We start from the raw sequence: 22,462 nt of genomic DNA, 5'->3' as shown, positions 1-22,462 counted from the left end.
AGGGTCATTGTGGAAGTAGGGGTGGTATCCAGAAGTAGGGAGTTTTAGGGTTAGGCCATTGGAGGTGGGGGGATTCCAAGGCTTAGGCAGCATTTAAGAAACAGGATAAGGGACAGGGTTTTGGCTAGGGATAGCGAAACTTTTCTGAACTGGTGCAGATAAATACAGCAGGGATCCATTGTTGGGGGGTGGGGGTGGGGGTGGGGGGGGGAGGGGAGGGAGATAGTGCTGGGAAGGAAGTTGTTGTTGGAAGTGGCAAGTAAAGGTGTCAGGTGGTTATAGAGGGTGCTGAATAACATTGATGGGTGTAATGAATGAAAGGAATTGTGTTGGGGACAGGGGATAATTTTTTGACTGGGGTATATCTGATTAAGCATGATATATATTGCCAAGCACGTGAAATAAATTTAACTGCACATGATTTATTGTCACATGTAAGAGATAAAAATGAATTCAATATTTGTCAAGTTAGCTACTCTATCATAAAAACAAACAAACCCAACTACGAGAAAATGAAAATTAAAGAGTGGTCAGCCCTCGCCTTGTCAATTAAAGCCAAAAGTTAGATGATCTGGATTAGGGCCCAATTACCTGAATTGTGTAAACATAAAGAGGCATAACAAAAAGTTAGGCATACTGCAAAAGCATCAGAAGGTTAATGTAGTAAAACATAAGGATGGCATTGGACAACATCGTTTTTATGATAGGATATCTAACTTCACAAATATCGAACTGAGTGAGGATGAAAATACTTTGCTGAATAAAGGTTTCCTACATAACACCACTCAAAATGCTAATAATCGAACCATAACAAGAGTCATAGTTGAAATTAAAATGGTGTGTGAAGCAGCTAAGATGATGAAACTAGAAGTTGCAGACACAGCCATTAAAGTTAATAAAGCTTTATCCAGTCAGTGTAACTATTCTACTGCCGTTAATCACGAGAGTCATATCTTAAAAAAACCTTAATACAAAGTTGGAAAAAGAGAAGGCAATGGTCATTCGTGCAGATACATTATATGTAATCTGCTAACTCATAACGAGGTCAGTACTGCAGAATACACAGAATTAATAGAACTTTTAATATTTACATTAACTTATATCTTTTTTACATCCAATGGCAAAATGTAGCAACAAAAAATGGTCTTGGGATGGGTAACAGTCTGGCTGATACATTAGCATACTTTTTTATGAATGACTTAGAATGTAAGTTCTTTGCTAAATTTCTGCAACTAAATGACAAGACTATACAGAGTGAGTCATTAACTATTGCCACCTATAATATCTCCGAAAGTATGATAGAGGCTGAAAAGTTTGTGGGACAAAAGTTGCATGGGACAATGGGGGCCACAATCTGACGTTGGTTTTTTGTTGCCAGGTAGGGTCACTTCAAATATATGAAGGTAAACTTTGTTTTTTTAAATGGAAAGCTGTAGTTTGGTACTTATTTTCTGATAGTGGCTATCGAGATGAATCCAACGATGTGTAACAGTAAGGTCTTTGAAGGTCATCGAAGGTCACAAAGGTGGCATGAACATACATTTACAGAATGTGTCCGAAGTGATCACCATTGGTATCAATACAGTGCTGCAATCTCCTTATCATGGATTGAGTGGTATTCCTCATCACATCAGCACTTATCAAAGCACATGCTCTGACAATTCTCTCTCGCATATCTTCAGGTGCAGTTGGAACATCTTTAATGTCTTTTATGAATCCCCACAAGAAAAAATCCAGATGCGTCAAGTCTGGTGAACGAGCCGGCCACAAAAAACTCTTCTGCGTCTGATCCAACGATTTGAGAATTGTCTCTGCAACTCATTTCTAGCCATCAGCAAAAAATGTGCCGGACACCCATCATGTTGATACCATATTCTATCCCTTGTTCCTAGAGGTATTTCTTCCAATAACAGACCTAAAGTTTCTTGCAGGAATGTGGTGTACTTCCTACCATTAAGATTTCCTTCGATGAAATAGGGGCATATAATTCTGTCCTCCAGAATCCAACATGGATTTTCAGTTGCCCAGTAATGCATGTTATGCAAATTAACATTTCTATGGTTCATGAATTAGCCTCATCAGTAAATAAAATCAAATTAATAAACTGTCATCCCTCTGAATCTGAATTGAGCCCATCGGCAGAATTCAATGTGATGCATACAAGCTGTACCAGTTAATTCTCAGTGGAGACTGATATGGTAAGGATGATACATATTTATGGCGATGCAGAATACAAACAATACTCTGACTCATGCCAGATTCCCTTGCGATTTGACACGAACTAACACAAGGATCTCGAACCACAGTGGCAAGAGTATCAATTTCTGTTTCCATGTTAGTAACTTTCTTTTGCTGGATATGTTTCCGATGCATCACAGATCCAATTGTTCTCAATTTATCATACACATATTTAAATGTATGATGTGTAGGGTGAGTACACTGAGGATATCTTTCGGCGTTTAAGCCTCTAGCTCTCAATGAATTTCGTTGGCATTCTCAGTAAATGAGAAGCATATTGACTTGTTCTTTGAAGGAATACATCATTCACATTCGCTTGATTCAACAATACTTGTCTTACCATTTCTATTAGTGTCAAATGGTGTTTACATGTCTTCGGCATGTTAGATGGATACGCCATATTCGGCAAATATTTACAATTTGCATGATATACAAGGGAGAATTGTCAGAGCATGTGCTTTGATAAGTGCCAAAGTGATAAGGAATACCACTCAATCCATGATAAGAAGATAGCAGCACGGCACTGGTACCAATTGTCATCATTTAGAATACCTTCTGTAAATGGATGTTCATGCCACCTTTTTGACCTTTGTTGGCCTTCAAAGACCTTACTGGTACACATCATTGGATTCATATTGATAGCTGCTATCAGAAAATAAGTACCAAACTATAGCATCCCATTCAAAACAACAAAGTTGACCTTCATATCTCTGAAGTGACCCCCACCTAGCAACAAAAAACCAATGTCATATTGTGGCCCCCGTTGTTCTGCAAACTTTTCAGCTGCTATCATATTTTCAGAGATATTCTAGGTGGCAATAGTTAGTGACTCACCCTGTATATTATAAACATTATGTCGATGACATCTTGCTACCGTTAGAGGGTGACGAGAATGAGGTTACCACATTTGCTCAAGCCATAGGCAGCATCCACCAAAAAATAGCTTTTACTACAGAAGTAGAAGAAGCTAGCTCAATTAACTATTTAGACCTTACTATTAAGAAAGTTGATAACAGACATAAATTTTTGATTTTCAGAAAAGCCTACATTTACAGATACTGTTACTGGTGCCAAATCATGCCATCCGCCATAACAGGGCCTTTTTCACCTCAATGATCCACAAACTATTTTAATTACCATGAAATATGCCAAGAACTTAGTATCTTAAAGCAAATTGCAGTAGCCAACGGTTATTCTGAAAATGATGTTATGTGCCCATACAGTATGATAAAAAACAGAATATAAATAGTATGCAGACCCATAATTAACCAGAAAAAAAGAAGTAATAAAGAAAAACTGAAAACTATTCCAATGAAATTTTATGGAAAAATTTCCCAGCAAATACAAAAGTCTTTCAGGAAATCTAGGGTCAGATGCGGTTTTCAAGTTAACAAAACTTTTAAACTCCATGAAACATAATTTGAGTAATAATTCTGATAAATTTGATCGTTCTGGGGTTTACAAGATCATTTGTAGCAGTTGTGGCAAATTTTATATCAGTCAATCTGGCCATTCTTTTAAAGTAAGATTCAAGGAGCATTTTCAGGCACATAACAAAACTGCATTGTGAGTGCATTTAGTAGAAACTGACCACACTATAGGGAATATTGAGAATTGTGTGTGTGTTCTACACAGGGCAGAGAAGAGTTGTGTTCTTGATTTGTTGGAGGAGTTGGAGATTTACAAAGCCCAAAAACAAGAGTACTCAATAGGCAAAGTGATTTTGTGCCCAACGCCTACTTTGCTTTGTTTGATAACATACTACAATAACCACTTAATGCCTCACTTATTTATATCTAGCCTTGTTGCTGATTTATGTCAAGAACAATATGCATTTGCTTTACTTCCATACATTCGTCATTCTAATCCTGTAACTGATTATACCCTACCTATTCATGGAGTGTATGGCCAGACTATATAATTTTATTTATTGACTTTTTGGATGTTGCATAAACCTTTTCTGTGGGAGACATATCATGATGTACAAAAAAACCTCTAGTGGTTACGTTCTTACGATCATGGCGCACCTATGTAACATCCCGGCAGCTGAGCCAACAGAGGGAGCTGATCACTGATCTGTCTTTTCTTCCGTACAGTTATTTTGTCATGTAGACGTTTTATCTTTCATAGATAATATATATGTTGCTGTAGGCAGTGTATTATGTAATTTTATTTTTGACCGTAAATTTACCATAAAAGTGTCACACCTATTATCTTTATATATTTCCTTTAAATAATTTTATATGGTTAACTGTAATCTTCTTTTGTTTTATCACAGTTAATTTCTATAATAATTATCGAAATTTAAAAGTCTGCTACATGTTTTTTGCCTCATGTATTTTCATCACATTATGGTTCTTACGTAAATGAAGAATGCATCTAAGTCCGCAGTAGTGACATGTATGAAGCAAATAGGTAAACATATTTCTGGTAGCTACTGCACTTCAGTATGTTTTGTACAGTAACGCCAGTTGCAAATTGACTGTGTGAATGATGTGACCTATTTTACACCATATTTTAGTTCTACGTGATTATGCTTTGCTGAGTGTATTTATATGTTCTGACGGTGCCATTATGGCTTTCTCACATTAGCAGATGGTGTAGAACAGGTATGTTTTATCTTATTTTATCTGTACATTTCCCAGTTTGTATGAGAGTATATTGTGATATGAAATACTGTATTGCTTTGAAAGATAGACTGCCCACTAGTTGTATGTTTTTTTATATTGTAGTTCTGAAGATGGTCATTACTGACTGAAACCAGTCATTGTCAAAGGACTTTATATTGTGATCAAAGACTGGAATAAAAAAACATTTGACAGAACATGTGTCTATCCAGTCATGAGTGACTAGGGGGCAGCTCATTACTTCCTGAAGAGTGACTATTTAAACCAACCCAGGAATCACTGTGGACAGTTCCCACCAGTGAGAGCTGGCTGAGTCATGTGCCAAATGCTTGCAGTCGGTCAATTAAACTCGCATCAATGTGCCATCGGAAAAGACCGTTACACCAGAAATTTAGGCTTCACAGTAGGTAACACTTCTTTGAGTACTAGTTGTTTTCCATTTTAGTTCTGATGCCTGGGAGTTAGTTGAAGCCCATACTTCAGAATTTTATTTAGATAGAACTGCTCAAGAGGTGGAGTTTATTTCTTAGTATCCCTATCATAACCACCTGCCTTTACTTCTATGGGGGCTCTTCTCAATTAATAACAAAAAGTAGGATCTTTCAAGGCGTGCGTAATATAGATTCACTGAGATAACCTGTATTGAGTTTTCTGGTAGATGAGAGGTACTTCCAGGCTTTTATGGAGGTCTGGTTCTGCATAAGCAACCTCTACATTGTGATACTGAGACTGGACAGGAATGCTAGTCTGCGTACACTTGGGAGCCGATATGCTTTTGAATATATTATGTGTAGTGGAGGCAGTAGAGGAAGAAAAAAAAGAAAGAAAAAAAAGAAAAAGAGCTGGATAAGATGAGGCATTTCATGCATCAGATTGTGGTATGGATACATGACTTAGACAGGAATTGGGTAGTGCCCATCTGGGCTGGCGCTTTTGGAATCGCAGATGTGGAGTCATTTAAAGGATTACTGATGGCCAATTGAGAGTTTTATGGCAAGAAGGCTTGATTACTTGGGAAAGGAACTCATTCAGACAAGTGAGTAGAAAAAACATGGAAGAATTGCTAGTAAAACATGAAGATTTATTTACTCCTCCTGAAGCTGTATCAGTCGCTCCAGTGATACAACACAAAGTCCCAATTGGCAATGGATTGCCTGTACATCAAAAACTTTATTAGGTATACCATCACCATCAATGTGGGAAGGAGTTTATCAACCGGCAGTTACGAGATGGGATCGCTGAATAAAGTACTAGTCTATTGTATTTGCCAGTAGTGGTTGAACCAAAAAAGAGCACTAATGAAATAAACACCTATTAGTTTTGTTATGAAGAGATACCTGAATAAACATACAGTTATTGACACACACATCTATACAAACACTGGATAAGTTGAAACAATGCAGATATTGTACGACAACAGATCTACAGGTTGACTGGCCTCCGACGGAAGTAGCACTACAAGATTATCTGAAAACAGAGTTTCTGTTCCATCAGGCCAATATCAGTACTGATGTATGCTATTTGAATTAAAGAATGCACCAGTCACATTTCAGCATTTGTTAGATGGAACATCATGAGATTAAAACCGTGATACAAGTAATCACACACTTGGATGTGTTTCAAGTCAGAGCATCCTGTGGTGTACACCTCATGATAGTTGAACAAAGCTGAGAAAAATTACTCACCCACGGAAATGGAGATGTTAACCCTTATTTATGGCACAACTTATTTTTGCTGCTGTTTATATGCAAGGGATTTTGAAGCCATAATGGACCCACGCAGAGTTAAGGTGGCTACTAAGTTTGACACTGTGGGCACTTACACTTAGTAAATTTGATTTCAGCATCATACATCATCTGGGTAAGACATATGATATTGCAGATGCCCTAAGCTGTAAAATGCATACTGTACTGCATGTACATGTACTATCAGCAAAATGACAAAAAAACCACAAGCAGTTTGTGTCACAAGTGCAGTTCATTATTGATGATAGTCTGTTATCTAAGTAAACTATGTGGGACCATGAATAGTTGTACTGGCTGTTTTGTGAGCTGAAGTACTGAAGCAAACAAATGATTTTGGATTAGCTGGTCATAGAGATAATACACACAGAGACTGCTGGGTCACTGAAAATTACTATCTGATTACTTAGTCAGCTGACTGAAACAGCACCACAGGCTATGGTTAAACACTAATTATTGAAGATTTGAACCCAAGAAGCACTAATTATGGGTCAAGGGATCCAATTCCATGTCTGAGTTAATGAAGCAATTATGTCCGTTAATGTGGATCCAGAAACTGAGAACAAGTGCTTTGCATCCACAGACCAATTGCAAAATCTAACATGTGTATAGAGAAGATGCTGCCTATAACATGAAAACATGAAGATGCACAGGAGTGTGGGGCTCTTGGCATACAAGGTACTCCACAGTCAGAAGATGCTCTCACCTTTCCAGACAGTGAAATAATGGACTGAGAAGAGTATGTCAGCTGTTTAAGATTTTGTGAAAATTTTCCAAGCAATATGGGATCAAATGGAGAAAGCCAACATGAAAGCACTAGAGTGGCAAGAAGGTACATATGCCAAAAGTCACACTGCTGTGGATAATGTTATCCTGCCCATATAGTTCATAAGGTAAGTTAAAGAAATTCTTCACATGGTACCAGAGGCCTTGTCATGTCATTAAGTTGAACATACCCATTAATGTTAAACTGAAACTCTCTACTAATACCATGGTTGTGCAAGCTATATGAAGTTCCCTAGGTCACGGTTGGGGCACCACTCCTCAGGGCAAGCCCACAGGTGATGGCAAGCAATGGTGTCGTCTGGGATGATGCGACTTGCGCAGTTAAATATTTTGAAATAGAAGTTGTTTGGCTCTGTCTCTGCATTGTCTTTAGAGGGTGCTGTCAACCATATGTGTGTGCATTTTGTAAATAAAATAATAAATTGTTCTTGATGTATGTATCAGATTAAACAATGTTCAGTTGAATATACCTGCAGTACTCTAAATAATTACAGTTTGTAGTGTTCAATAATAATAGTTTACTCTGCTTAATCAAACACAAATGCAGAATGGTGATTAAAATCGTCGGCAAAGTTAAGCAGATTTAAATAGCTTGATCCTCCAATATAGTGTGTAGTAAAATTACAATATAATTAAAATAATAGGTAACACAGCATGTCTAGACGGCTTAAAATTGTTCAAAGTTGGGATCAACACAAAAAATCCAACAGTCATACGATGGACTGATTATAAGTATTAATCTGTGATGAAATATACAGACTCCCTACCAAGAGTCAGAGTTCGATTCAGTATAAGATGATTCTAAGTCTGAACAAGGTTAATATGCAAAATATGCAAGCTCCACCAAACTACTGGCAGAATACACTGATAAGCCAAAACATTATGGCCACTGCCCAGTGCAATGTTGGATGCTGCCTAGTGGTGTTGCAAGCATGTGATGCAATAGCAAAAATATGTTAGTAGAGAAGACATGGACAGGCAATCACCCTAGCGAAGATATGGACTGCAAATGAGGAAATACACTGAGATATGTGACTTTGACAAAGGGCAGATTGTTATTATAAAGAGCCTGTGAATGAGTATCTCGAAATTGGTGAAGCTGGTTGAATGTTCACATGCTACTGTCGTGAGCATCTATGGAAAGAGGTAGCACGACTGTGAAACTGCAACTAGGTGCTAAATGGTTGTAAGTCCACAGTTATTCAAAGAATGTGGGGTTCGGAGGCTTGTCGGCTCTGTAAAGTAGGACAGAGGGTGATCTGTGGCACCTCTGCTGAAAGAGCATAATGCTGGTACATGCACAATTGCTTCAGGACACACCATTGATTGCACACTGTTGAACATGGGCTTTCATAGCAGACCACTCAGATGTGTTCACATGTTGACCCAGTGACATTATCAGTGGGCACAGGACCATTGGGATTCAACTGTTGATCACCAAAAACATATCGGTTCTATGGGTGAATCATATTTTTGCTACACTTTGTCAATTATTGCCCCAAAAAATGTCATCATTGATGTGAATGGTGGCTCAAAATGTGTGGTGTGCCAAGGAAGCATACTGGTGGGAGCAGTATCTGCTATGGAAGACATTCTCCTGGGCTTGCATGGGACCTGTGGTAATAATCGAAGACAAGCTGATAGCTGCGAACCACCTATATCTATTCATGTTTGATGTCTTGCCCGACAGCAATGTCATCTTTCAGTAGTATAATTGTCCGTGCCTCAGAGCCAGAATCATGCTACAGTGGTTCGAGGAGCATTACAATGAATTCAAGTAGATGTCTTGGCAACCAAATCTGCCTGATGTACACTATGTGATCAAAAGTATACGGACACCCCCAAAAACATATGTTTTTCATATTAGGTGCAGTGTGCTGCCACCTTCTGCCAGGTACTCCATATCAGCAACCTCTGTAGCCATTAGACATTGTGAGACAGCAGAATGGGGTACTCTGCGGAACTCACGGACTTCAAATGGGGTCGGGTGACTGGGTGTCACATGTGTCATACATCTGTACATGAGATTTTCACACTCCTAAGCATCCCTAGGTCCACTGTTTCTGACGTGATAGTGAATTGGAAACATGAAGGGACATGTACAGCACAAAAGCGTACGGGCCGACCTCATCTGTTGACCGACAGATACCGCCGGCTATTGAAGAGGGTTGTAATGTGTAATAGGCAGATGTCTATCCAGACCAGCACACAGGAATTCAGCTGATCATAACATCCTTGATTTCAATGGCAGCTTCACCAACAGAGCCATCTGGATCTTTCCCTCCACCAACAGCTTTCCTGAACTATGCAGATGGGAGTTATCCTTACAACAAATTCTCCACTCCCATAATTATCTGAGCCTCAACCTCCGGTAACATACTGTCCCCACTCCCTCCACCCAAGAATTTCCATCCCCTCTGTCCTATCTCCTCCTTCCAGTCTCGTCTGCCACCCCCTTTTGTGTTGCCACCCTCTGCCAATGCATCTGCCCATCTCGATAGTGCACCTGTTGGCCTTCTAGTCCCTTCACACTCTGCCAGGCAGTACTCTCCTCTCTCTCCTCACCCGCATACTGCTGCTGCCCCCCTCCTTTCCCTGACCTCCCCCCCCCACCCCCACCCCCCCGATTGATGCTTCCATTCCACATAAAAGCTGCATTCAGGTATGATCTGCAAGAGTTGGCATTCATGCATATATGAGGTGAGCTTGCTTCAGTGAATGTATGGTGTGTGTTTCTCCTTCTTTATCTGATGAAGGCTGTGGCCAAAAGCTTCTGTACAACTGTCTTTTAATTGTGCCTGTCTGCAACTTATCATGTCATTTTTATGATATGTAGCAATTTATGTTTTCCTACGTTGTTGATATTCTAACGTGGAGTTTTGACTGCTTCAACAGTATTTCTACATAATAATACAGCTAAGCTGAAAACTAGTTTTTTTTTCAACCAACTAGAACTGAATAGTTACAATTTTGTTATGAGCTACATGCTGAAACAGTTCTATATAAAACTAGGTGGGATTGGTATATGTGATATGGTTATTCTCTTATAAGAAGTACTCTTGACTGCACAACTGAGTTACATATCAGCTGACAGGCAAACATGCAGGTAAGAGAGTCTACTACAGCAGCATAGGTGCTACCCATCCAGCCTACAGCAAATGGCTTGTAACTGCCACTACAGAGACACACACAATCGTTGCAGTGTTCCACCTTTGGGCCAACACTGTGGATGATATTGTATGCCCTTTCATCCACACATACAAGATTCAGTTATTCCTTGATCAAGTCACACTTCATGTTGTGGTATTTGGCCATCACTGCATATATTTCTCTTCCATCTACTAGTTCCAAACACACATCACTGCTAGTGGGAGCATGGTGCAAGATTAAATGTCATGGAAGGACAAACCCATTTTCCATAGACATATTATTCAGTTCCACATAGATGTAGATGTCTAAGGTTTCATGTTTCCACTTCATCTGATGGCTATTCATGTACTTCCTTGTTAACCTGCCGGCTACACAGCAGAACTTAGGCTTTTTTGCGGCATAAATCTGCATATAATGTGTTCTTGATGCTAAACTTCAGCATACTTATAATCTCCTATCTATTGTAATCTCCTACAGCAAATGCTTTATTAAAAGTGCACTTTGAGCTAATCTATCAAAACTGGGTCTTATTCTACAAGAATAATGTGGTTGCATAATTTTTGCAATTATTTGGACTAAAATGGGAAAACTGCCATACATATCAGTTCTCATTAACAAAACAATATTTCATGAATTTTCTCAATTTCTTTTTTTAAAATGATAATAAAAACAAACATAATTATATGGACCACAGATACCCTTACAGATGTTAGAAGTATTCTACATGTGACATACCTTAATACGTTGGATATAGAGAACTTTATCCACTTCATCAATAGCTGCATATGCTTCTTCAGCTGTATTTAACTCTTTGGCATGTGTTGCTATAGCAGCAAGGCAAGCCCATAAAATTGGATCCTACAGACACCAGTAATGAAGCATTACAATATTCAAAACAATTTTCATTAGGTACACTTCAGAAGCAGTTCATCTTAGTAATAAATGACCTTTTTTAAAATACAAACCTTGACAAGTCGGCATAGTTTTAAAGCATCACTCCAATTAGAAGAAGCAGCATAGTTATGTAGAACTGATGGATAGGGTGAAATACTGCAGTTAACCAAAGAGCCATCAGTACGTCTGATGCCTAAATGGTTCCCTACAAAACTAACAATCACTGGGGTTTTTCCAAATTCACTGTAAACATATGAGCAATACATTAATAAATGGGAGACAAATGCAGAAATCAATATACAGGTGCTTTCTTGATAAAATCAATCAGCATGTTCACACATTCAACTATTTCATTTCGATTCATTTCTTTGGTCAGTTTTTAAAGAGATCCAAAACTTTCATTGTTGTTACTTTTTTATGCATAAACTATAATTTACACATATTAACTGGTATAAATGAAAACTGAATATCCAGAAAGTTTCCATCACCCCCACCCTATGTGAATGTAGTTTTATTTGCATGCTATATTCATAGTGTCATACTCCTTTGAACTGAACCCTGTACAGCCTCATCTCACTGCAGAGTGATTCAGTAGTATTGTTCTTATGTATAAATCTACATCTCTACTCCAGAAGTCACCATCAGTGTGTGGCAACAAGTACTTTTTGTATCGCTTTATTTCCCCCTTTTCCTGTTCCATTCACAAGAGATATGCAGGAAGAATGACCATTTGTAAGCCACCCTATGAGTCCTAATTTCTACAATTTTCCCACTGTGATCACTTTACAAGATGTACGAGTATGTGGGAGAAAGCAATACATCGTTTGACTCTAGATGTTACACACACTCCCAGAATTTCAACATCACGATGTGCAACACCTCTGTTGTAGCTTCCGAAATTAGAGTTTGATGAACATATTGATAATGCTGTTGCACTTACTAAATGAGACTGTGACAAGATGCACCCCTCTCACTGGGGACCCTCCCTATACCTTGTATTAATCCTTCACATTAATGTCCCAGACTGATCAATGATACTTAAGGAGCAGTCAAATGAAAGTTTTGTAAGTCACTTTTATATGTGGATGAGTTACATTTCTTTAAGTTTCTTCCATGAGTCTCATCCGAACATCTTCTTCCCCTATAGCAAACCTTATGATGTAGATCCACTTTAAATCACTATGGATGCTTATTCCCAGAAATTGTATGGCTGTTGGTAGTTCCAGTGATTTATTGCCCTAATGTAATCAAATAGTACTGGATCTTTTCACATACTTATGTGCAACTTGTTACATTTTGAGGATCAGCTACCACTTCTTGTACCATGTGTTGATCCTCTGCAGGTTTTCTTACATTTTGCTACACTAACATTGCAAATTTCGTATATACAACACACCATCCACAAACAGCCTCATGGAGCTGGCAGTGTGGCACACTAGATCTCATAAACAGAGAGGGTAAGCTGAGTCTCACAAGATTTTTGATTTGTGGAGTAAATGTTGATTCCTATATAGAAGTACTTCACTTTCCAAAAACATCAAAATGCATGAGCATAAAATGTTCCATAATTCTACATCAGTTCAACATCATGATATAGGATTACAATTAACGTGCATCTAGTCAACAACCATTCCCATCCTTCACACCTCCTTATTGTACATAGGTGTCTAAAGTGTATTGTACAACACTTAGAATTTTATTCATTTAAGCTCCACACGTTTGCACTCAGAGATGAATGTTTGTAGGCAACCCCTCAGATAATCTGCAATCTATTTTCTTTCACATGTGATAAGAAAATATGTTTTCTACCTCCCTTAAAATTCTTTTTTACATCTTTAGTCAGAGATGCTGTTAAGAGCCTTACAGACACTGATTCACTCCTGTATTTTAACAGATTAAAAAAATTGTGTCTGCTAGTGACATCATGATAATGATAATGATGAAAATGATATGTGGTTTGACTACTAGACAGTGAGGTCTGCAACACTATAAATGCAGCTGTCTCACCGCAGGACTAAAATGGAGTGAACTAGCCACTCTGCAACACATTAAATCTTCGAATCTAAAAGTACAGCAACATGACATGTTTTAGTGCCATTTATGGCATGACCCACAAGAGGGGTGGGAAGTTTTTGCCTGGTATTTTCTTTATGATACCTTAATTTCAGTGTGCATCTATGTTAATGGAGTTTCTTTCCTGTGTCTGTGTCTGTGGACACAGAAGCCCACACTTGCACTTCATTGGACACAAATATTTCAGAATTTGTGATGTGTTTCTACATTCTTTTGTCCTCACAGACATTACACATATGGTGTTCCCAATAAATGTAAAGAAGCATGGGGCATTATCAATCAAAACATTCCCAAACCCACACAGCAGGTTGCAGTGCTTGACTCAAAAGAGAATGATTACTTCATAACCTCATCATGTGAACTGGAAAACAAAATCAAGCAAAATGGCATACACACATTTGACCTGCTTGGTGCTGAGCTACATTGGAGGAATGCCTTCCACTGGAATGTTGTCACCCCCTAGTTTATTATATAAAAGCAGTGCCAACTCCAATAATATGGTCTATTACTGTTCATCAAATTATTATTGAAAAAAAATGCTTCTTATGTGTCAACCTTTTACTTTCACTTTTAATACATATTTAGAATCTGGAATTTTCCCTGATGTACACGAAACTGCTAAAGTGATATCAATCTCAAAAAATGGAGAGAAGAATCTGCCCAAAAACTACCAACCAATTTCTGTTGTCCCAGTTTTCTCCAAGATAGTGGCTGGGAGAGCAGTGGGATGACCACATGCCCCTCCATATCCACACTCACAAATGCCTATTGGCTGAGGATGACACAGTGGATGTTTGGTACCTTGGGCCTTCTGAGGCCTGTTCATACAGAGAGTGTTTTCTCCAAAGTTTTCAAGTCTCTAATACACAACCAGCTAAAAAACTGTTTCAAAAAGCATGATATCCTCTCCAACAGTCAGTCTGAATCTTAATACAGTAAAAATATTACTACTAAACCAATCGTTAAATGCCTTCGAAAATAAGGATATGTATGGTATCCTTTGCACTTTGTGATCCCAGCAAAACCTTTGAGTGTAAATCCTAAAACACCATACTCGTAAAACTGGAATATTATGGCACATGCAACCCATTTCTAGCTGCAATCAAGTCTTATTTAAGCAAAAGATGATAGTTCATCTCAGTTAAAAACACATGCTCTTCAATGAAGGAAGTTCAGACTAAATACCTGCAGGATTTGATTTATGGTCCATTGCTACTCATCATTGCAATAAATGATTTGCCATATTGTACCTCCAGAAATACTATGAACAGTTTCTTGTTCTGTCCTTGTGCAAATAGAACTTGTCTCTGTCTTTAGCGAACTCATTGTTGATGTTAAACCTTGATCGTTTTTAGTTAGTGTGTTTTCAAATGTTCCTCCATCTCTTGGAAATAATACCTTTCTTGTCTGTGAGTATAACGCAAGGAACACACTTTTTTGTCCACATTTCTGGAGTCCGAAATTTACATGTTTTATTGTGTGAGTTTGATTCAGTATTTCTTTGAGTTTGAGTCTTCACTAATATAAATATTGTGGAAATAAACATATATGTATTATGCTTCGCAGGTGATCATAGTTGAACTTCAAGGTAAAATTAAAGCATTTTATTCGAGAAAGCCTTCTTTTATTTTTCAACAGTTCATGCATTTCTCTTTATTGTGTCACTGTTTCAGACAATACTCACTCATCCTTGCATTTGTGGCATTTTCAGCAATAAATTATTTTTTAACATACCATCTCAGCCTTCTTTAATGAAGATGTGTAGACAGTATGATCTGTCTCCCTGAATAAAACACCTGCACTGTGTGTTATTTAAGATGGTCGGAAGTGGGTACTGAGTTTAGCATTTATCTAAATAGATATGGAAAATGTCCAAAACTCTACTTGCAATTTGGTCACTAAACCAAACCACTGATCTTTAGCCCAGTTAGTGGCTGGTTGTGTTTGCTGCAGATGGAAGGTTTGTTGTTGTTGTGGTCTTCAGTCCAAAGATTGGTTTGATGCAGCTCTCCATGCTACTCTATCCTGTGTAAGCCTCTTCATCTCCAAATACCTACTGCAACCTAAATCCTTCTGAATTTGCTTACTGCATTCATCTCTTGGTCTCTCTCTACAATTATTACCCCCCCCCCCCCCCCTTCCCATGCCCTTCTCTCTCACTTCCCTCCGATACTAAAGTGTCGATTCCTTGATGTCTCAAAATGTGTCTTATCACTTGATCCCTTCTTTTTGTCAAGTTGTGCCACATATTCCTTGTCTCCCCAGTTCTATGCAGTACTTCCTCATTACTTATGTGAACTATCCGTCTAATCTTCGGCATTCTTCTGTAGAACTTCTGCTCTCTTCTTCTCTAAACCATTTATCATTTACGTTTCATTTCCATACATGGCTACACTCCAGACAAATACCTTTAGAAAAGACTTCTTAACACTTAAATTTATATTTAATATTGACAAATTTCTCATCTTCAGACACCCTTTTCTTATCATTGCCAGTCCACATTTTATACCACCTCTACTTCATCCATCATCAGTTATTTTGCTGCCCAAATAGCAAAACCTGATCCTGCTTTAAGTGTCTCATTTGCTAATCTATGTCCCTCAGCATGACCTGATTTAAATCAACTGCATTCCATTATCCTTGTTTTGCTTTTTTATGATCATCTTATATCCTACTTTCAGGACACTTTCTATTATGTTCAACTGCTTTTCCAAGTCCTTTGCTGTCTCTGACCGAATTACAATGTTAATGTCAAACCTCAAGGTTTTTATTTCTTCTCCATCAACTTTAATTCCTACTCCAAATTTTTCTTTGGTTTCCTTTACTCCTTGCTCAATGTACAGATTGAATAACATCAGGGATAAGCTACAACCCTGTCTCACTTCCCTCTCAACCACTGCTTTCCTTTCCTGCCCCTCTACTCTTACAACTGCTGTCTTGTTTCTATACAAGTTGTAAATAGCCTTTTGCTCTCTGTGTTTTACCCCTACTGTCTTCAGAATTTCAAAGGCAGTATTCCAGTCAACATTATCAAAAGCTTTCTCTAAGTCTGCAAATGCTACAAATGTAGGTTTGCCTTTCCTTAACGTATATTCTAAGTTGAGTTGTAGGGCCAGTATTGCCTCGCATGATCCTATAATTTCTCAAAATCCAATCTGATCTTTCCTGAGATAAGCCTCTACCAGTTTTTCCACTGTATTAAGTATTCGTGTTAGTATGGAATGTATTTGTTAGTATTTTGCAACCATGACTCATTAAACTGATACTAATTTTCACAACTATCAGCAACTGCTTTCTTTGAAATTGGAATTACTACTTTTTTCCATGAAGTCTGAGGGTATTTCACCTGTCTCATACTTTTTGCATACCAGATAGAATAATTTTCTCATGGCTGTCTCTCCCACGGCTATCAGTCATTCTGACTGAATGTTGTCTACCCCAGGGGCCTGGTTTTGACTTAGGTCTTTCAGTGCTCTGTCAAATTTTTCTCACAGTATCATGTCTCCCATCTGGAACTGTGATTTAAGCCCAATTGTATGTTAAATTCTTGTGCCATTATGGTCATCCTAATTAGTAGTGATTAATCTTGGGGATTGTTTCATGTTTGTTAATGGTAAAATTTATCATTGTTTTGGATTAAAATTTTGAAACCAAGTATAGGCAATTTCAGTTCATCTGTTCACTTCATACTGCAGTGCTTAACAAGTTTTATGTGTTTCTCTAGACCTTACTTTGTGTTGTGATTTGCTATTGCACTGATGGTATGTGGATCCTGTTGCCATGAAGGGAGGTGGCTAGTTGGCAGTTCTACTGGATCATAATCTGACCAGTCTCCCAAGTGTAAAGAAGCACTGATTATATTTATCTGAATGATTAAAAAAATTCTGGCCTATAGAAGGGGCTTGTATATCAGTGTATTACAAAATGTCCCTTTTGGAGGCGTGTAAAAAATTATTGTGCAAGAAATTTTAAGACATTGCATATCACTGGATTATGACATTTGTGTTTTGAAATCTTATAAGAAATCTTGGGAACTTTATCCTATTTACATAAGCGTACAAAATTTTTAAGAATTCAATGCCATTTACAGGTGTTAAGGAAATTTTTTTCAGAATTTTAGCTGGTCAGTATTTTAAAATTGAAGTTTGTTGCACTGAATTGTTGCAAGGGAGTTTTTCAGAAAATAGTCATATGGTATTCCAGGTCTAGATGTTTAATGTTCAATAAAGATTTAAGGTGAATGTAGTTACATGTTAATCAATTTCCAGTATCTTCCCTACTCCACAAATCTAGCTCTACTTACAGTGATCAATCAATATTGTTATTCTGTTTGTTAATCTTTTAATTAAAGCAAGTATTTACTATTTGACTATTAGGCACATGAGGCCACTATCATGGACTTCTTAGACTTTCACAAAGCTCATGTTAACTTTGACAATTTACTTGCCAAACTTGCAACCTAAATTTCTCACCAAGTGAAGTGCAATGGTTTCACTCACATCTGATAGCTCATCAGCAGTGTGTCATGCCCATTACCACAAAGCCACAATGGAGGCAGGCATTATCAGGTGCCCCCAGGGTTCGGTATTAGGTCCTATACTCTTTTTCATTGTATGTAGATGATATGTCATCAGTTTTGTCCTGCATCAAATACCATAAGTACGCTGATGACTTCCAGTTGCATTTAAGTGGAAAACCAATAAACCTGAAGACAGATATTGAGGATCTCAATACTGAACTCTGTGCACTATCAAGATGGGGGCAAAATATAGGGTTTAAGTTTAAGCCATCGAATACCCAAGTAGTAGTGGTTGGTCACTAGGCTCATTGGCCCAATTCCTTCTCATCTCAATTGGTAAGTCTCCCCTGACTTGCAGTTCTGGGTGACTTTCTTGAAATCTACCCCTTTTCCTAGACCTCTCCAGTACTTTTCCTTCAACCCTCTTTCTTCCCCTCCCACCCTTCTCCCTGAAGAAGGAGTCACTCGCCAAAAGCTTGCCAATTACAATTGTCTTTTATGTGCATATTCTGTCACTGCTTGATGAGTAGATTTTTTATCTAACCAATTAAATTATTTTGTGATACTTAAATGAGACTGAAAAGAATGTATTAATAGACATTTTGATAAAGCATAAAGATATTTTTTCGTTATCTCCAGAAGTGATTAAAAGTTATATGTGTGAGCTTAAAATAAAACAACACAAACCATTTTTCATCTAACTTTATCATGTTTTCTTGTGGTGAAAGAAGCAGTCAAACAAGAAATTGGGAGAGTGATAGACTGGGCTGTAACTGAAACATCTGGCAGCTGTTACATTAATCCTGTGGTAGTAGTGAAGGAACCAGATGGCTATGCACAATTAATATCATATGCAAGAAATGTAAATAAAATAATGGGAATAGAAAGAGATAGAACACCTATAATCAATAAATTATTGACTAGTTTTACAGGTCTTAAACACCTTAGCAGCTGGATCTCAGATTTGGATACTGACAAATATCTCTATCAAAACATCCAAGGAAATAAACTTTATTTATTTTTGAGGGGAGATGCTATCAGTTCAAAGTACTTATCTTGGTTTGAATATGCCTGTGTCTGTTATTATGTGAACATTATATAATATTACAGGAGAAGACCTCAGAGAAAGAGTGTTAATCTGTGTAGACAACATTGTTGTTATTTCCAAAATGTGGACTGAACATTGCAAAACCTTAGAACAGCTGTTTACAAACCTCAAACCAGAAGGCACCAGCATTAAGTTATCAGAATCTCAGTTTGGCAAGGAAGAAGTAGAGTTCCTAGGACATATTATTAACATTCAAGGAATAAAGCCTGCTCCACAATGGCTGGATGCCATAAATCCATATCCTGCACCACAAAAACAAAGACATATTTAGGTATGATAGGATTTTACCATACATTCGTGGCAAATGCAATTTTGAATACAACAAGTTTATTAACATCAGTAAAAGAAAAAATGCTCTGGAAATGGACTCAGCAATATGAAACAGAATTCAAAATAGTTTATTGCATGTACAATTACTACACCACCCAGATTTTTTCTAGCTGTTTCATTCCAGACCATGGTTTGGGTTGCCAGATTCTCCAGAAGATTAATAATGAACACAGTCCAATAGTTTTCATGAGCAGAATGTTGAAAAGAAAGAAAAGGAATTATAGTGTAACAAAAAAGGAAACGTTTGCTGCAGTATGGTCTTGTAAATAATTTAAATATTTATTAGTATGGAATAAGACAATAATACCAGAGTGCAATATCTTTTTTTATTAAGAAGTAGCAATTTATGTATGACTATTTATATAATGAACTGCATCCGTTCATCATTTCACCCGTACCGAGAATCCTGCATCAAGAGGATTGAAGCAGACAAGAAGATTTGCGTGAACAGAGGAGGAGTGTTCCAGAACCAGTATTGTCTATGCACAATGGCAGTAACAAGAAATAGAAGTATGTAAATATAAATGCTGAATATATGTATTGAATATTGAAGGTCTGTTGATATTAATGTCAGTTAAAATTCACTCGGAATATGTGTACCTTCCAATTTCTTTCAATTATTCTTTCCAATTTCTTTGATTATTCAAGCAGCAATTAGTAATCACTTTCCATTATACATTCTATTTTATACCCATCTCCCTATTCTAGCCACTATTCAAAGTTCACAACAGAGTATGTAAAAGATCACAACAGCATAGTATAAGATATGTCACCACAACTGCCAATATGTATAGAAACAGACAGAGATACAACAGAGAGATGACAATTTGTAGTCTGCGTACTACAAAATAATAAATGCCTGTACGACTACTAAAATGTAGGCTAAAATCCACTCAAGTGCAGTGGGAGAATATTGTTCTCATTTTTCAATACCATAGTGTGTTGTTGGTAGAAGAGTGTTGTGTATCTGCCCTGTCTAAGGGGTGACAATAAGAGTGACAATTTGCAATATTTTTCCTGACTGGGAGAAAAGACAATTAGCAAATAATATAGCAAGTAAGCAAAGAGAAGATACATTTTTACAGGCTCATCTTGCAGGGGGGGGGGGGACACACAAAGTCACAAAGAGATGATAAATGGAAAATACCTAAGGGTGTCTTATTCCATAAGAATAATAGAATGAACAATTGGGTGGCGTGTATACCATGATGTGCAGTACTCATACTAGTACCGCACATACATCTAGAATATGCACAATTTGGAGCAAAGGAAGATATACTGTATATAAAGAATACTATGAATTTAAGAAAATGTACATACAAGTAAAAAGATTACTTGGAACCTCTAGGTTGTATCAAACTCTAGAAACATCAACAAGTGGAACACATACATTATTTTAACCAATGATACATAACCTCTGGGATTTAGTGGCCATGGACCCTTATGAGCCCCTGCCTTGAGAGTGGGAAGGAATGACATACACCCTTGTAGTGATATAACGCTGGTATAAGCTAGCAGCATTATAAACAATGAAGAAACTACAACCTGTATGGAAGAAGATTTGAGTGCTGAGGTTCAGAATTAATCTTAGCACACAATTTTAGAATGATCAGGGAACTAATCTGTTTTGTTATTTTTGAAAGGGTTTAGTACTGATGGAGGTGTTTTACGGTTTGTGTGTGCAAGATCTATACAAGGAACTGCTCCTAGGGAGAGTATGTTCATATTCAGGAGACCAGTCCACATTGTAGTAGTTGTGCAGGGAACTATAAAGTATCAATACCAGAGAAGGAAAGTTGCTACTCACCATATAGCGGAGATGCTGAGTAGTTGTGCAGGGAACTATAAAGTATCAATACCAGAGAAGGAAAGTTGCTACTCACCATACAGTGGAGATGCTGAGTCGTGGTAGGCACAACAAAAAGATTCACACAATTATAGCTATTGGCCATTAAGGCCTTTGTCAGCAGTAGACACACACACACACACACACACACACACACACACACACACACACACACACACACACACACACACACTAAAGCAAATGCAACTTGCAGACACGTCTGCAGTCTCAGAGAGCTGAAACCACACTGCGAGCAGCAGCACCAGTGCAAGGTGGTAGTGGCAACTGGGTGGGGGTAAGGAGGACGCTGGGGCAGGGAGGGGGAGGGATAGTATGGTGGGAGTGGCAGACAGTGAAGTGTTGCAGTTTAGACGGAGGGCAGGAGAGAAGGTGCGGAGGGGGGAGGGGGTAAGTAGCGGAAAGGAAAGAAATTAAAAAACTGGGTATGGTGGTGAAATGATGGCTGTGTAGTGCTGGAATGGGAACAGGGAGGGGGCTGGATGGGTGAGGACAGTGACTAATGAAGGTTGAGGCCAGGAGGGTTACAGGAACATAGGATGTATTGCAGGGAAAGCTCCCACTTATGTAATTCAGTAAAGCTGGTGTTGGTGGGAAGGATCCGTAAGGCACAGACTGTGAAGCAGTCATTGAGACGAGGGATTTCATGTTTGGCAGCGTTTTCAGCAACAGGGTGGCCTATTTGTTTTTTGGTCACAGTTTGTCGGTGGCCATTCATGTGGACAAACAGCTTGTTGGTTGTCATTCCTACAAAGAATGCTGCACAGTGGTTGCAGCTTAGCTTATAAATCACATGACTGGTTCCACAGGTAGCCCTGCCTTTGATGGGATAGGTGATGTTAGTGACCAGACTGGAGTAGGTGGTGGTATGAGGATGTATGGGACAGGTCTTGCATCTAGATCTATTACAGGGGTTATGACCCATGAGGTTAGGTATTGGGAGCAGGGGTTGTGTAAGGATGGACAAGTATATTGTGTAGGCTCAGTGGACTGTGGGATACCACAGTAGGAGCAGTGGGAAGGATAGTGGGCAGGACATTTCTTATTTCAGGGCACGACGAGAGGTAATTGAAACCCTGGCGGAAAATGTAATTCAGATGCTCCAGTCCCGGATGGTACTGAGTTATGAGG

At 38.2% G+C, this 22,462-nt stretch overlaps 1 protein-coding gene across 3 annotated transcripts in view; it reads right to left on the bottom strand.

Annotated features, from left to right (window-relative positions):
• LOC126236888 (intraflagellar transport protein 80 homolog) overlaps positions 1–22,462 on the bottom strand; it is a 448,716-nt gene that overhangs the window by 82,621 nt on the left and 343,633 nt on the right. For all 3 annotated transcript variants that reach the window (XR_007545000.1, XM_049946524.1, XM_049946525.1), the window contains 2 exons: positions 11,509–11,680; positions 11,279–11,401 (listed from right to left, as the gene is read on the bottom strand). Coding sequence is in view for 2 of the 3 variants with exons in the window: in XM_049946524.1 (XP_049802481.1) it covers positions 11,279–11,401; positions 11,509–11,680 (295 nt within the window). In the remaining variant the exon portion in view is untranslated. The remainder of the gene's footprint in view (positions 1–11,278; positions 11,402–11,508; positions 11,681–22,462) is intronic.

Source organism: Schistocerca nitens, chromosome 2, assembly GCF_023898315.1.
Source record: "Schistocerca nitens isolate TAMUIC-IGC-003100 chromosome 2, iqSchNite1.1, whole genome shotgun sequence".
NCBI lineage: Eukaryota > Metazoa > Arthropoda > Insecta > Orthoptera > Acrididae > Schistocerca > Schistocerca nitens.
The sequence above is the reverse complement of the archived record's forward strand: the minus strand, read 5'-3'. Positions and strand labels throughout refer to the sequence as shown.